The sequence below is a fragment of the Pollachius pollachius genome (assembly GCF_949987615.1).
Source record: "Pollachius pollachius genome assembly, chromosome: 3".
In the NCBI taxonomy this organism is placed as follows: domain Eukaryota; kingdom Metazoa; phylum Chordata; class Actinopteri; order Gadiformes; family Gadidae; genus Pollachius; species Pollachius pollachius.
This window is the reverse complement of record NC_136936.1, coordinates 13,151,980-13,166,496: the sequence shown is the minus strand read 5'-3', so window position 1 is coordinate 13,166,496 and position 14,517 is coordinate 13,151,980. Positions and strand designations below refer to the sequence as shown.

General features: G+C 43.1%; 1 protein-coding gene across 1 annotated transcript; it reads left to right on the top strand.

Annotated features, from left to right (window-relative positions):
- The first annotated feature begins 1,464 nt into the window (after positions 1 to 1,464).
- On the top strand, positions 1,465 to 12,882 carry stard10 (StAR related lipid transfer domain containing 10). The gene is made up of 6 exons (XM_079733354.1): positions 1,465 to 2,361; positions 7,593 to 7,740; positions 8,013 to 8,116; positions 10,228 to 10,345; positions 10,858 to 10,910; positions 11,751 to 12,882. Exons 1-6 carry the CDS (start codon positions 2,203 to 2,205, stop codon positions 11,958 to 11,960), a joined length of 792 nt encoding a protein of 263 aa, XP_079589480.1. The 5' UTR covers positions 1,465 to 2,202; the 3' UTR covers positions 11,961 to 12,882.
- Positions 12,883 to 14,517: the final 1,635 nt, after the last annotated feature.

Genomic DNA, 14,517 nt, shown 5'->3' with positions numbered 1-14,517 from the left:
GAAGGAGATCGATCAAACTAAGTTTGTTGCAGTCAAGGTTGATGAGACCACTGATTTCAGCAACACTGCTCAGCTGTCATATATACTCAGGTATGTAACTGACATGGGAGTAAAGGAGAGATTTCTGAAGTATGAGGACGCTACTGCTTATGCTCCTCCTTATTATTACAATTATGCTGATGGAAGGACTTATTATTTGTCATTTTGTTGACTCTCCATTATGCTGAAATTGTATCAAAATTTTTATTATTCAAAAGACTGTTGAATAAAGGTACACACTACAGGATTGGCTTGATGGGTTATACAGTAGTCGTTGTGTGACTATTGCATTTTATAACCGATGACCGCCAGATGGCACTAAAGTAAAATATCTCAAAGAAACGTGGTGCAACATTTAATTATTATTTCATGGCCTGCTGTGGCAGGTTATGGGTTATATATGGCCAAGGACATGAAGGATGAATTGGTCATAGGCAGCAGGAAAGAAATGCAGGAAACCTTCACATGAGTTCTCCACTGCCCTATATCTAGCATCCAGTTTTATATAAGCACTAAGTAGCATTGTGTGTTTACTTTCTTAGATTCCACTTCTATGATAGATAAAACTTATGTTACTGATTATGCTATGGCATTTTTAATTTATTACATTGCACACAAACACACACGCACACGCACACACGCACACAGACACGCACACACACACACACACACACACACACACACACCATAGCCGTCATCAAACAGAAATGCTGTTTCGATATAATAGTTTCCCTATATTCTGCCAATAGAAAGAGGCACAAACATACACAAATATAAATAATGCTATCTCGCTGTGTAATGCTATGGGGTGAACTAGTTACAACTGAGGATACACATTAATATCAGAATTTCGGTTTACTAGAGCGTAGTTAGTCATAGCCTTGAGCAAACACTTGGTCTGCAGTAGGGGGATGCAATAACGTGAACGGCTGACGTCGATTGGGTAGAAACATTTTTTTGTAGAAGCAGATGCTCAAAAGTTTTCGTTTGGGTGGCCGCTAGAAATGTGGTCTTAGAGCTGGGATCACGTGTCAGAAAAGGATGGAAACCACTGCTCTACATTATTCATGCTCCCATTGAAGGGCAGGATATTGTCGTGAGTGTGTTTACTGTGTTGTGTGTGTGTGTGTGTGTGTGTGTTAGGCTTTGTTTGAATGGGGTTAAACCGGTAGACCAAGAGCGACATGAGCCACAGCCATAGCACTAATAAGCACCTTGAGAGCGGGGGGTTTGTGTGTGTGAGGGGATGGGTGGGTGTGGGGTGGGGTGGGGGGTAGATTGATACTGTAGATGGAGAGATAACCAAGAACAGGTTGTGCCAGAAGCCGGGCGCGCCCCCATTTCAATAAAACCTGTCCCGTGGAGGTCGTGTGCGCGTCGCCTCAGTGCGGATACTTAAAGAGACGGTCGGGGGGCGGTCCCACCCAGAGTTGTCAATCGTACAGTCGATCCGTTCGCCAACCGTGTCTTCCCTCTCCTCCTCCTTTTCCTCATTTTCGCTGCATCTCCGACCACCTGCAACAGAGAGGCAACGATGGAGAATTGCTGAAAAAGAATTACGCCGACCGAAGGACACGTTGATCTGCCACATCTCTACCGTCTACCTTTCCTGCGTCGACTTTTTATCCAGAGATATCCAGACCAACGCAAGAGAGAGAAACGCGGAAAGAAAAACATATGTTTGGGCTGAAAAGAGACGTGTGGACCCTGAGTTGACCGAAACTTCTTTCATTCACCCCGATTGATGGGAATATCTTCATGTTTTTGGACATTTTTGCAGCACATTATTGCAGCATAATAGGGGTTATTTTGCGTATGCTACTTGTGTGTGCAGAACAGTGAACTGTTTGATCTGAGTTTGTGTGCATAGCGCTGACTACCTCGTCTGACGAGGGCATACACAGATTAGACTACCAGTCGAGGAGCTTGAGTCTACAAACGGCCCCCGTGAGAGGGAAATGTAATTAGAGAAGTTATTCTCATTTGAAGGCATACGGCTGGCTGGCTCTCCCGTTTCTGAACTGATCTGACGTTATTGCCCGGTCTATACCAATTTTTGTCTCTACCGATTCACTGCCTGCCTCTCCCGTGAACCTCTGCACCGGCCTATACACTCCCTGTCTCTCCAACCCCGTCCCCCGGTGAGTATCCCGGTAACAAGCCATGTCTGGAGGGAGTGTTGCCATCCCGGATGACCAGGCGTTTGCCAGCTTCAAGGCGGAGTGTCTATGTGAAGAGGGCTGGAATGTGACGTACAACAAGTCCGGCACCACGGTGTGGATCCAGAGTTTGGATGAAGAAAAGTCCCTCCACAAGATCAAGGTGAGCACGAAAAAACGTTGAACGTTATATTTGAACCCTCTTTCGTTCATCGTACAGAAACAGTCTAGGGTGGAAGGTCAACACTGAACAGTACATGGTCCCATGCCATGAAAGGCAGATTTGCAGGTCTGCTGATGGGAATGTATAGAGAGAGAGGACAGGTAGAGATTGTCCGTAGTAGTAGTTTTATATAACCCCCATTAGACAGTGATAATATGTGTGTTACCATGTCATATTAAACATAGCTGTAGGCTTAGGCGCAGCATATGAAAGCATGTGATTGTTCACGGACGGCCTCTTGCACATCATGTTCTTTTTATTTCAATGACAAAATAAAGAAGGTAAACTGAAGCATGTTGGACTGTTTGCCCTTATATTCTGAGTAAATTCTATGTGTACTTAAGGTGAGGCCGTAACTGTAAGGTGTATGTGTGTTTGTGTGGGTGTGTGTGTGTGTGTGTGTGTGAGCACTGCTTAGCATCTGCTTAGACAAGACAGGTGTGTTTTCCCATGATAGCTCTGCAAACAAAGTGACGTAGAATTAATACTGTCTCTCTATAGTTCTCTCTCTCTCTCTTTTTCTCTCTCCCTCCCCTATCCCTTCTCCAACTCCCGCCTCGCTCCCCTCCCTTCCACAAACACATGCACAAACATTCAAATAGTTGGATTATGGGTGGGTCCTTAATCTCTAACTGGAGCTTCACCTATATGTCAATATGACATCACAGCATGGTGGATTTTGCATGGGTAGGCTATTTTCGCATTTTTGCTCTCTAATAAACAAGCTCTCTGTCTCTCACAAACTATGGACACTAAACACACACACACACACTCACATACACACACACACACACACACACACTCACTCACTCACTCACTCACTCACTCACTCACTCACTCACACATAGTCCGTCAGTCAAACCCTGATTAGTGTGACGTTATATATTTAACAATTATTCAATTATTCAAGGTAAATAATTCTTTTAGTATATACTACACGTGCACACTCCAAAACGAAACAAGATAACACTTTTTGCCGGGATGTATTTGTTTTTATTAGCAGTTTATTTGTTTTTATTTGACGACCGTCACGTTAATATCATGCGATGAAAACAATATCCCGAGTTTGAGTTCTCAATCATGGGATATTGCCCAATATCCCGAGGTAGCAAACCAATCAAATTGCGCCATCTTAGGAGGTTCCCGTGCAGCATATACTAATAGTGCATATTCCCGCAGATGGTATGCAAAGTGTATGTCTGTGTGCTGTGTATGTGTGCTGTTTTGTTGTTTGTGCATTTGTCTGACTATCTGTATGCTTGTGGCATTGTTTCTGTGTGACTGTTTATTTGTGATTGTGTATGTGTGTTTTAATGTTGGTTTTAAGGCTGTGTGTGTAGGCTTTTGCTTGTGTGTTTGTAAATGAGAGAGAGAGCGTGTGTGTGTGTGTGTATGTATGCTCGAATGTGTGTCTGTTCTGCAATGCCACACATGCAGTCCTTCTATTTATAGACTCAGCAGAGCCATGGATGCCTTCTTAGCTGATGCATGTGGAATGAGCAATGTGAACATAATGAGAACCAAGCTTTCTCTCTTTTCTTTCTGTTTCTTTCCCCTCCACACTGTCCTCTTTCTTCTGTCCATACGTTTACCTCGCTCTCTCTGTCTCTCTGTGTGTGTGTGTGTGTTTGTGTCTCTCTCGCGCGCGCGCTCTCTCTCTCTCTCTCTCTCTTTTTCTCTTTCTCTTTCTCTCTCTCTCTTTCTCGCTCTCTCTCTCCTTCCATCTCTCTCTACCTCCCTTCTCTTGTTGTCTCCTCGCCATCATTATCATTAGCAGTGCAATTATGCTCATTGTGATCATAATCACCAGTAATGACTGACAGACGCATGAACTAGCACAATTACAATTAACATCGCCGTTGTCTTCCTCAACGTGACCATTATCAGAATACCAGAATATGCTGAGCACTTCTGTGTGGGTGGGTCATTTTTAGCATGTCTCTTGTTTACTCAACTGGTTTGAAAATTGTCAGATGGATGCTGCTCAACTGGGTCTTTCCTCAAGCAATGACACCAACTCACACACACACACACACACACACACTGACACACACACACAGACTGATGACTCCGCAGCTCGCCTTTCTTGCCTGAGGAAGCACGGGGAAGCCCTTCTGTGAGTCACATAAACAACAACATCCCCCCCTCCTTTATTACAGCCTTCCCAAACCTTTCATCCTTTTTCTCTCCCACTCATGAACCAGTGGGAGGAAAATGTGAATTGACTTGACAAGAAGGAGGGAGGGAGGGGGGGGGGGGGGAGATTGGAATAGGATAAAGCCCATGTGGAAAGAGGATGGAAGGGGATACATGAGGAAGGTTGTATGGGATTCATTCCTTCCTACCATTCCTTAGTCCTAATAGGTGTATCCCTAATAGGGATACACCACCAAAAAAGAAGGGGCAGGGTAAAGGCGTTAAATAGAAGGATGGGTTGAGACAGAGAGTAAGTTGAAAATGTGAGTGGGTGGGTGCTGTGGGGTTGATTGACACGTGCAAGAGTAGCTCACATGAGGGGTTTCAATCAGGACTCACAAGGCAATCTGACACAAACACAAACCCACACACACACACACACACATGCATACACACCTGACCTTTATTTTCCCTGTTCTCTCCCTTTCTCCTTACGTCATCAGTCAGGTTTGCTGAATTGGTGAGATATAGAATTACGATACACAGTCACACACATACACACACCCAAACACACGCAAATAAAGCAAAATTGGCTTTGTAAGTGTAATATATTTTCACATCTCTCAAACAACATCAGCAGTATCACAAGTCTTGCGGAAGCATAAAACATTTACACACTGCGACCCTTAGAAGGGATAAAGTGGTCTAGAAAACCAACAGTTGGATTGACTAATAGTGGGGTGCTGGGAAAGCTAGTTAGGATGGACGGATCCGCAAATAATGATAGTGCATTAGGTGTTCAACATGTACTTAATGTTCAACCAATTCAGCTAACAGATTATGATTGCACCACTGACTTAACACCACAACAACAAACAGAATAAATATTTGAGTAATAATAATAATAATAATAATAATAATAATAATAATAATAATTAATACAACTGATGAATGTAATCTATTACATTTAACCATATTACCACCATGTATGTCCTTTTCTGCCCTTTAAACTGATACCTCTGTTGCGGAAATAGCACGTCTTGGCAATAATGCTGTGGTCCTACTTACAGTCACTCACAGACACACATACAACTTATCTAAAGCAAACACCACCTGACTCAAGTCATATAGACACAAAGCCAGGCACCCTGTTTACTTTCCTCCAGGCTTACCTGTACATATCTATGCTTGACGGATACAGGGTTTCTGTTTTAATTCTGTTGCAAATTTTGTTCATCTGGTACATGCTTCTGTGTGAGGATCATGGGCGCACACTCATTCTGCTCATACGCACACACACACACACACACACACACACACACACACACACACACAAACATCATTTGCGAGGCCCTGAAGCAAAAGTGTTTCTTTTTTTAATCTGTTCCTAGCCTACATTCTTCCCTAGCTAAGTCCAAGCTAAGTGGCAGCACCATCAGCTCCATGAAGGAACTTGTTAATAACCGAGCATACCGTGGTCCCCTATACTTTTCCTACATCCAGCAAGAGGGCTGCAAGACCCATGTGCATACCAACACATACGTGTACAAGAGAAAGTGTTGAGAAGATGGCTCTGGAAAACTCTGACAAAGGGGTCCTATGACTTCACTTAATGATGATAATTGTTTTTAAAAAGGTTTGTTTGAAGGACATTCCCCTTGTTAAACTCAATTTTATTGAATTCTATCTTTTTCTGGGAAAATCCAATTTGGTAAATTAGGAATGTTTAGGTCTTTTTTTAGACGTTTTCCTTCTATTTTCTTTGCCTTGAGTTTGATATACCCAATTTCAAATGGGTTTTTAAATGATGATGTCTAGCATGTTAATAATACATGATATGGCAATGCATAAATGTAGGAACATGTTCTAATTTTGTGCAAGCAGAATTATTCTACATGGCATATGGTCAACATGGGACCAGACCAATTTCCTGTCAACCGTATTCGTATTATTTTGTTCAGATTTAAACTTTTAATTGCCATACATTTTATATTGGCAAACATATAAACTCCACACAGAAAGGCATGGATTCAATCCCAGTGCCTTCCCTCTGGTGGGGCTGAAAGGTTAATCACATTGCTGCCGCCAAGTTTAAGTTATCACTTATTCACTTAAGCCTTTTTATAAGTCAGCTTTATAAGTGAGAGGCCATCTAAAATGGGGCAAACTACTAGATTTTGCATGAAGATAAATGAGGCCAGTGGATGAAGAGAAGAGGGGATTAAATGATTTGACTGATTGATAATAAAAGTGAAATTGTTAATTAGGCCAAAAGGCGTTCTTACTGTTTCTATGGTCCGTTTTTTCTTCTTTCTAAACTCTCTTTTCTGCTTCCATTGTTCTCTTTCTCTCTCTCTCTCCCTCTTAATGGTTCTCACATTTCTGTCCTCTCTCTTTCTTTTTTTTTTTTTACCTTGAATTGGCATTGCATGTGTACTTTCTTAAAGCTTGGCTCGTCAAGTGTCTAAATACTCTTTCCCATTGGCCAGGCTCCAGTGCTTCTCATTTTCACCTTTTGTTTTTTATAAAATCTCTCTCTCTCGCTCTCCCATTGTTGGCTTGCTGCTGCTCCACTTGCTCTGTGTCTCTTATTCCCAGTTGTGACCAACTGATTTACAGTCCCTTCCATTTCACTCAGTGTTTCTGTGGGTGTGTCTCTATTAATGTGTCGTTCAAAGATTAGATTATTATGTTAAAACATGTAAATAGCCTTCTCACTGTAACCGTAATTTTTTTTTTTCTATGTTTGCTAATATCCGGTTTCTTTGTGTGAATTGGCCTTTCTCCTTAGGTAATTTACTGGTCTGTGTGCAAATGTGTGTTACTGTGCAAATGTCTTTCTATGTGTACTTTAAACTGTCAAATTCTGCTCTTGTTTAAGCTAAGATAAGATAATACTACAGGAATTTGGGTTAGTTGTTTTAAAGAATCTCCCAATGAATACACAACAAAAAGGGGGATTCTTCACAGTGAACAAGCGACAGGAATGACATGTGGACAAACTGATGAGCATCTCTCTCCCTGTGGTTTGCCAGTGTCGGATGGTGTGCAACGATGTGTCCGCCGAGACCATGTACGATGTCCTCCACGACACCGAGTACCGACGCAAGTGGGACTCCAGTGTCATTGAGACCTTCGACATCGGAAGACTCACCGTCAACACCGATGTTGGATACTACTCATGTATGTGAAAAACATGCACTGGCACACAGACACACAGACACACAGACAAAGACACAGAAACAGACACATACACATTCACTCACTCACTTACTCACTCACTAAATCACTCACTCACGCACACACACAAACACACATATTGGCCCGAAAGGGCATGCATACCACACACACACACACACACACACACGCACACGCACACGCACAAACATGTATGTGGATGTAGACGAACACGCACAGATGTAGCCCAACACCAATCATTTCCTCCTGTGTTCCAGGGAGATGTCCCAAGCCTCTTCGCAACCGTGACGTTGTCACACTTCGCTCCTGGCTGCCAATCGGAAAAGATTACATTATCATGAACTACTCAGTCAAGCATTCGGTGATTACTACACACAAACAAACACACACACACACACACACACACACACACACACGTTACTCACACACACAAAGACACAGACAAACAACCACACACACACACACTCACACTCTTCCAGGTGCGTGAACATTACGAGCATTACGAGCATTCCAAGTGCCGTTGGTTTCGTTGTCGTCATTAAGTGTTATGTATGGATGTCCGGATTTACGAGTGATCGTCAGTATCGATGCCACTGGGTCATAGGTTGTAAAGCCGACATCTTCCCTTTGGGATAGTGAAGCAGTTTGAGCCATTAAGTAGTGTTAAGTGTTGGGTGCAGTCCAAATTGGAAGAGTACTTCTCTTTCTAGCTGTCCTTGACCTTGTTAGAAATTGAACGGAGCATATTGGATGGATGGATTCCACTCAACTTCTCTGGTCCAGTCCAGTGTTTGGGGTTGTTGATATCACACTGCTTGATACAATTCAGTGTCTTATAAAACATGTAGTAGTGGTGTATACACCTAGAGGCTTGGAAATCAATGTTTTGGATTTTGTTGCCAAGTAAGTCTATTTACTACCCTCAAAATGCTTTCTTATTTAGCAAAAGTCAACCTGGCTTACTTTTTCCACTAGCAACAAACACTCTTGCTCTCGCTCTCGCTCTCTCTCTCTCTCTCTCGAATTTGAAAATTGAACAAACATCTATTTGAAAGTAGGCAACATGAGATAACAAAAAATAGGTAGTTTCAGTATAGACACATCTCTCTTTCTTTCTCTTCCTCACTCTCTCTTAACTTCCTACTTTGTCTTCATTGCTCTCTCTCTCTCTGCTGTCATTCCATGCTATCTATCCTTGTCTCTACCTCTTTAATTAACTGCTTGCTGAAGGATATGGCTTCTCACGTGACTTTTGGCTGTAGACTTCCGCCTGAACCTTCCGCATTCTTGCAGTAATTAATGGTCAGGAACAAGTTTGTGTTTGTGTGTGTAGGGTTGTGTGTGTGTGGGGGGGATGGGTGTGTGTAGGTCTGTCCCTCGGTCTGTGATTTCTTGTGTGCGTCAAGGTCAGTTTGATAAGCAAACGGGTGGAAACCACCATCATAGTTTCCACTCATGACATTTTTACTCTGCTCTCTCCTTAAACGTAGGAAAAAAAAGCAGATAAACTGAGCTCATCTAATAAAGATGGCACTGGGCTTCATTACCTGGTAGCCCGATGCCACAGGCTGACACTGTGTTTAAAGAACTTTGTCACACATGCAAAAAATATGTCTTGCTCATATTTGATTACACTGAGTCATCACAAAGACAAAACTCGATGATCTGTTACACATGCTTTTCAGCATTCCGGAATAATGATATGATAAATATTTGTCGCTTGCACACTCACACATGTCCTACCCGAGTTGCACTCACACATGCCCGATTATTATTCTTGCACAGTCCAGATCCTGTTCTTTATCTTATCTTAACTCCACTTCCCCAAAAATACCTCATATCATGCAGCCTGCACATAGACTGGCCCGCATGGTGCAAGAGTGATTATGAACAAAATCTTCAGTAGCTGTAGTCCTGTGCCCGGGTATGTGGGGGTGTACAGCACATGCTGATATTTTGCATGTTCAGCCAGTGTGTTAATGTGGAGGTGAAAGCAATATGCGGGCCTGGCGAGTAGCACTGTAACAGGATAAAGTGGTTTGCGTAAAGGCCCCCTATGCTGATGCTGGGGCCTTGGGCTTGAGTGCTGCATATTGTGCTCCTTAAGTGCCCCAGTGCAGACCGGCTGCCCCAATAACAACAGGCCCTTGGGTGGCGGTTACCGCTACTGGTCCATCAATGATGCACCTTATAATCTGATACACAAAGCAGCCAACAGTCAAGAGGGTTTTGCATAGTGTCTGTAGTTGTGTGTGTGTGCATGTGCGTGTGCGTGCGTGCGTGCGTGCGTGTGTGTGTATCACTATTTCTGTATGTGTAAATGTTTGTTTGTTTCTCGATATCCACAAAAAAAAAAAAAAAATCTCTGCCACTATTGTATTCCTCTGGAGCGTACATGCATTCACCGTGGAAGCTGTCTGCCATGACTAACTGCATTCTGAGATTGAGTGTGTGTGTGTGTTCCCCCTGCAGAAATACCCTCCTAAGAAGGACATGGTGCGAGCGATTTCCGTTCAGACTGGTTACATGATTCAGCATCAGGGACCCAATCATTGTGTCCTCACATACCTGGCCCAGGTAGATCCACGAGGTAAGACACAAGACACACATGCACACAAATGCTTGTCCACACACACAAATACGCACACAGAATTACACCAATGACATCCATTGCATCCAAATGCTCCTACATGTATTCTACATGGAACATGTAGAATACATGTAGAGTTCCAACTGAAAAAAGGGCTGTATGTCAGTATAAAGATAGCATTAAGATAGCATTTCCATTTTAGAGAAGATATTCCTCTTTTCGTGGGCCTCAAGTTGTAACGAGTAATTCCTCCTGTGCTCTTATTTCTAAAGGAGTCACCATAGTAACTATATGAAGGACTGGGTCCCTTTTTGTTCTCTCTACCTGTCTGCATATCTCTTCACTCCATCCTCCTTTCTTTCGGTCCACCATCTTTCACTCTCGCTCTCTTGCAAGGTCTTTCTGTAAACTCCCTATCCCAGTCAGTTAACCTATAATGATGAGAAAACAATAAACCTTCCCCCTTGATTCAGTTTCCATCCTGTCTAACCTCTCTGTCTCTTCCTCTGCAGGTTCTCTCCCCAAATGGGTTGTAAACAAGTCTTCCCTGTTCCTGGCTCCTAAAGTAAGTAAATCACACACACACACGCATGCACACACACTCACCCATGCACACACTAATAGGCATGCACACACACACACACATACAAAAACAAGCTCACGAACACACACCTACACACAGACATGCTTACACACACACGACACACATTATGTGTGATGTGTTTGTTTTTGTGTGTGTTTGTTTGTGTGTGGGTCTGTGTATGTGAACAGAGGCATGTGCAAAGCTTCCAAAAATGGCAGCATGTGCACCACAGACCCACAGGGACACTAGTCACGACACACAGTAACATCATGACGGTTCGGTTGACTTGGCTCAGCTGTTTACCAGAGAACCAGGGTATTCAGTTAGCATTATTATCTGGAGACTGCTGCTAATGCTACTGCCACAGTAGCAGCAGTTTGTCCACTGAGTCCCTTTTGAGATGCTTCATCCATTAGCCATTCCAGGCCAAGAGTGTGTTTTAGTTTTTACAATACATTTAAAAGCACACCTTAGGAGAAGAAGGCTGAGCAACGTAAAACGCTCTGTTGGTGATCAAAATGTGTTTTGTTAGTTAATTCATTACACTACAGCGTCAGGAAGAGTATGATGTTGGCTATTTATGTGATGCAGTGTCGTAGATGGTTTCCTACCAATAGAACTTGCATGTGTGTTTGCGTGTGTCCGTGTCCGTGTCTGTGGTTGTGTGTTTGTGTGTGTGTGTGTGTGTGTGTGTGTGTGTGTGTGTGTGTGTGTGTGTGTGTGTGTGTGTGTGTGTGTGTTTGAGTGTTTTAGAGGTTATCCCTTTCACCATCAACAGTAAACATTCTTAAATGTGTCTCATCTGTTTCATGCCCACTGTAGGCAATGAAGAAGATCAATAAAGCATGTCTCAAATACTCAGAGTGGAAGCAGAGACACAACAAAGCCTATAAGCCATGGCTCTTCCCAGAACAGACTACATTACCCATCATCCCGCTCTGCGAGCTCAGCATCCAACGTGCCGACAGCCTGGAGAACATTGACGAGAGCTGCCTGGCTGAAACCGGGGAGAGGGAGAGGGACAGCGATTAGCATTAGCATCGCACACACAAACACACACACACACACACACAAACACACACACCCGAATACACACATACATATTGGCTTGTGTAGAGGTGTATGGCATACTACACACACACACACATACATGGTTCCTGGAGGCAAACAAGGTAGTAGGTGCACAGTACACATTCATACACGCATTGATTGATGCATCATAGGATTAGCTGATGCCTGCTCAAACACACAGAGATGCACACACCTTCATGTTAACACGTACACACACCTTCATGTGAACAGACACACATTTAGAACATTTGTTGAATACATTTGAAGTTATATAGCTATTGATTTTATTTTATATTTTACAAATCAAACAGCCATGAATAGTTGAATTGTCTTAAGCACCAATATAAATATCCAGTCATTAATACATTTTTAATCTAACAAGCCTTTGCAGGACAGATGAGACAGACGTTGCTCATCTCCTCCCAAGTTCAGTGCAATACACACCTCATCACATCAGTTTCTAATCAGAACGTAGTGTAATACCAAACGTGTTGGGATGTTACCACACAATGGTTACCATTACCACTGAACATGCTAGCAAAGTGAGACGTGTGAATTGCAGTGACCAATTATGCTTTATAATACTAATTCATATGGACGAGTTTCTCATTGCAGCTCCCCATTCCAACATTCACACACACACACACACACACACACAAACACACTGTACACATACAGTAGACAAATATAAATAGACAAGGAGTCTCCTTCTGTCTTTCTTAACGCATTAGGTCTTGTTTCCCTGTTTTTTGTTTTGTTTTTCCAGAACACATACTCATGAGCTCACACAGTTTGTATTTTATCCCAGAGATGTATGAATGTATGTAGAGTTTGAAATGTAAACACAGATTCCTAACAAAGATTTTAAAATTCTTTCACGAGCGATCTGAGTCATTCTTTGTGTGTTTGATTGCATGCGTGCTTGCAAGAGTGTGTTTGTGTGTGCATGTCAAGTTATGGATTACCCTTAGCGTGTGTGCTTGTGCTGCACCTTAAAACAAATGTTTACCTAATGGCTGACCTAATGGAATCATTTTATGGGTCTCATTTATGTTTCATCTTACACACACAGTAGTGCAGTACACATACACACGTAGCAGCACTAACTGAACCACCATTATTGAAGCATTTACGTATCAGTCCCTAGGGATATATAACCTATTGACAAATTGTGTGTGTGTGTGTGTGTATATTTGTGTATTTCCAACACGTGTGTGTGTGTCTGCTGTATGTGCAGATGCATTTTCTCTGCATGTGCCGTCATGTAGATCGGTTTTAGGATCCCCCAAACTGTTGGCATGGCAACCCTCAGATCGACTCAGCAGCAAAGGAAGAGCGAGTTAGAGAGAGAGAGAGAGAGAGAGAGAGAGGAAGCGGGAGAAAGAGAGACAGCGAGAGGATGAAAGGCCTGATGTCAGATGATGCGACTTAATGCAGGGTATCCTCCTCATTATCTCACACCACGTGCACACGCACAATAACAAGGGCTATCATTTCAACGTCTTGGGAAAAAAATGATCTGGATGACCAACCATACATAAAATATACATCACACAGGAGAACATACCCACGAAAATAGCATTTAAGGGTATACAAGACAACATGGGATCTTGTCTGATTAAAAATGTATCAGAGGCAGCAGAAGAGGAAGCACATATGCAGAGATAAACATTTGTTTTTGGTGTGTGGTTTTGAGTGTTTGCACTTGGTGCTCGTATGAAAAAATAACGGGGACAGTGTGTAAGACGGAATGTAACGACTGACCAATGTCGTACCCCCTGTTTAACCCTCCAAACTAAATTCAACCTACAAAGGGGAAATGTTTTTTTTTCTCTCTCTGTTGCTCTCCCTCTTTACTGCCCTTTCCTCCGGCCCTCTGCTCTTAACACACATTACTACCTATCAACCATCGATCTTCAGCCCCTTAATGAGTATTCTGGCTCTCACACACATGCCCTGATGTGTGTGTGTGAGAGGGATGACTTTGTTTGTGTTTGTTTGTATGATTTTGTGTGTGTGTGCATGTGTGCGTGCGTGTGTGCGGGGGTGTGGGTCTCCGAACCACATGGCCAAATGATAAATCTCTATTGTCTCCCACTCGCCTCCATAGAAGAAGACACACACAGGACATGACGTCCTGTGTGTGTCTCTGTGTGTACGTGTGTGTGTGTGCATGTGTTTCTGTGTCACAATACCACCCCCACAGTAACCCGGCCCACCAGAGCTGATAGACTACTGATGACTCACCGCCACCCCTCCTCGTCTCGCCCACCCTCTCTCCCTTTATCTCATCCACTCCCCCCTCTCTTTGTCATTTACAGTCACTCTTTTCACCCCATTCAATGCCACCCCCCCCCCCCCCACAATCCTTCTCAACTCCCCTTGCCGTGTATCTATCTGTTTTGTTCATCTCTTATCCTCTTGTCCCTGCTCCTCATCTTCTCCTCCTCAGGGATCTCACACCTCTCCCTCCATTTGACTCCCTCCTCTCTCACTCTTTCTCTCCACCCTGCATTCT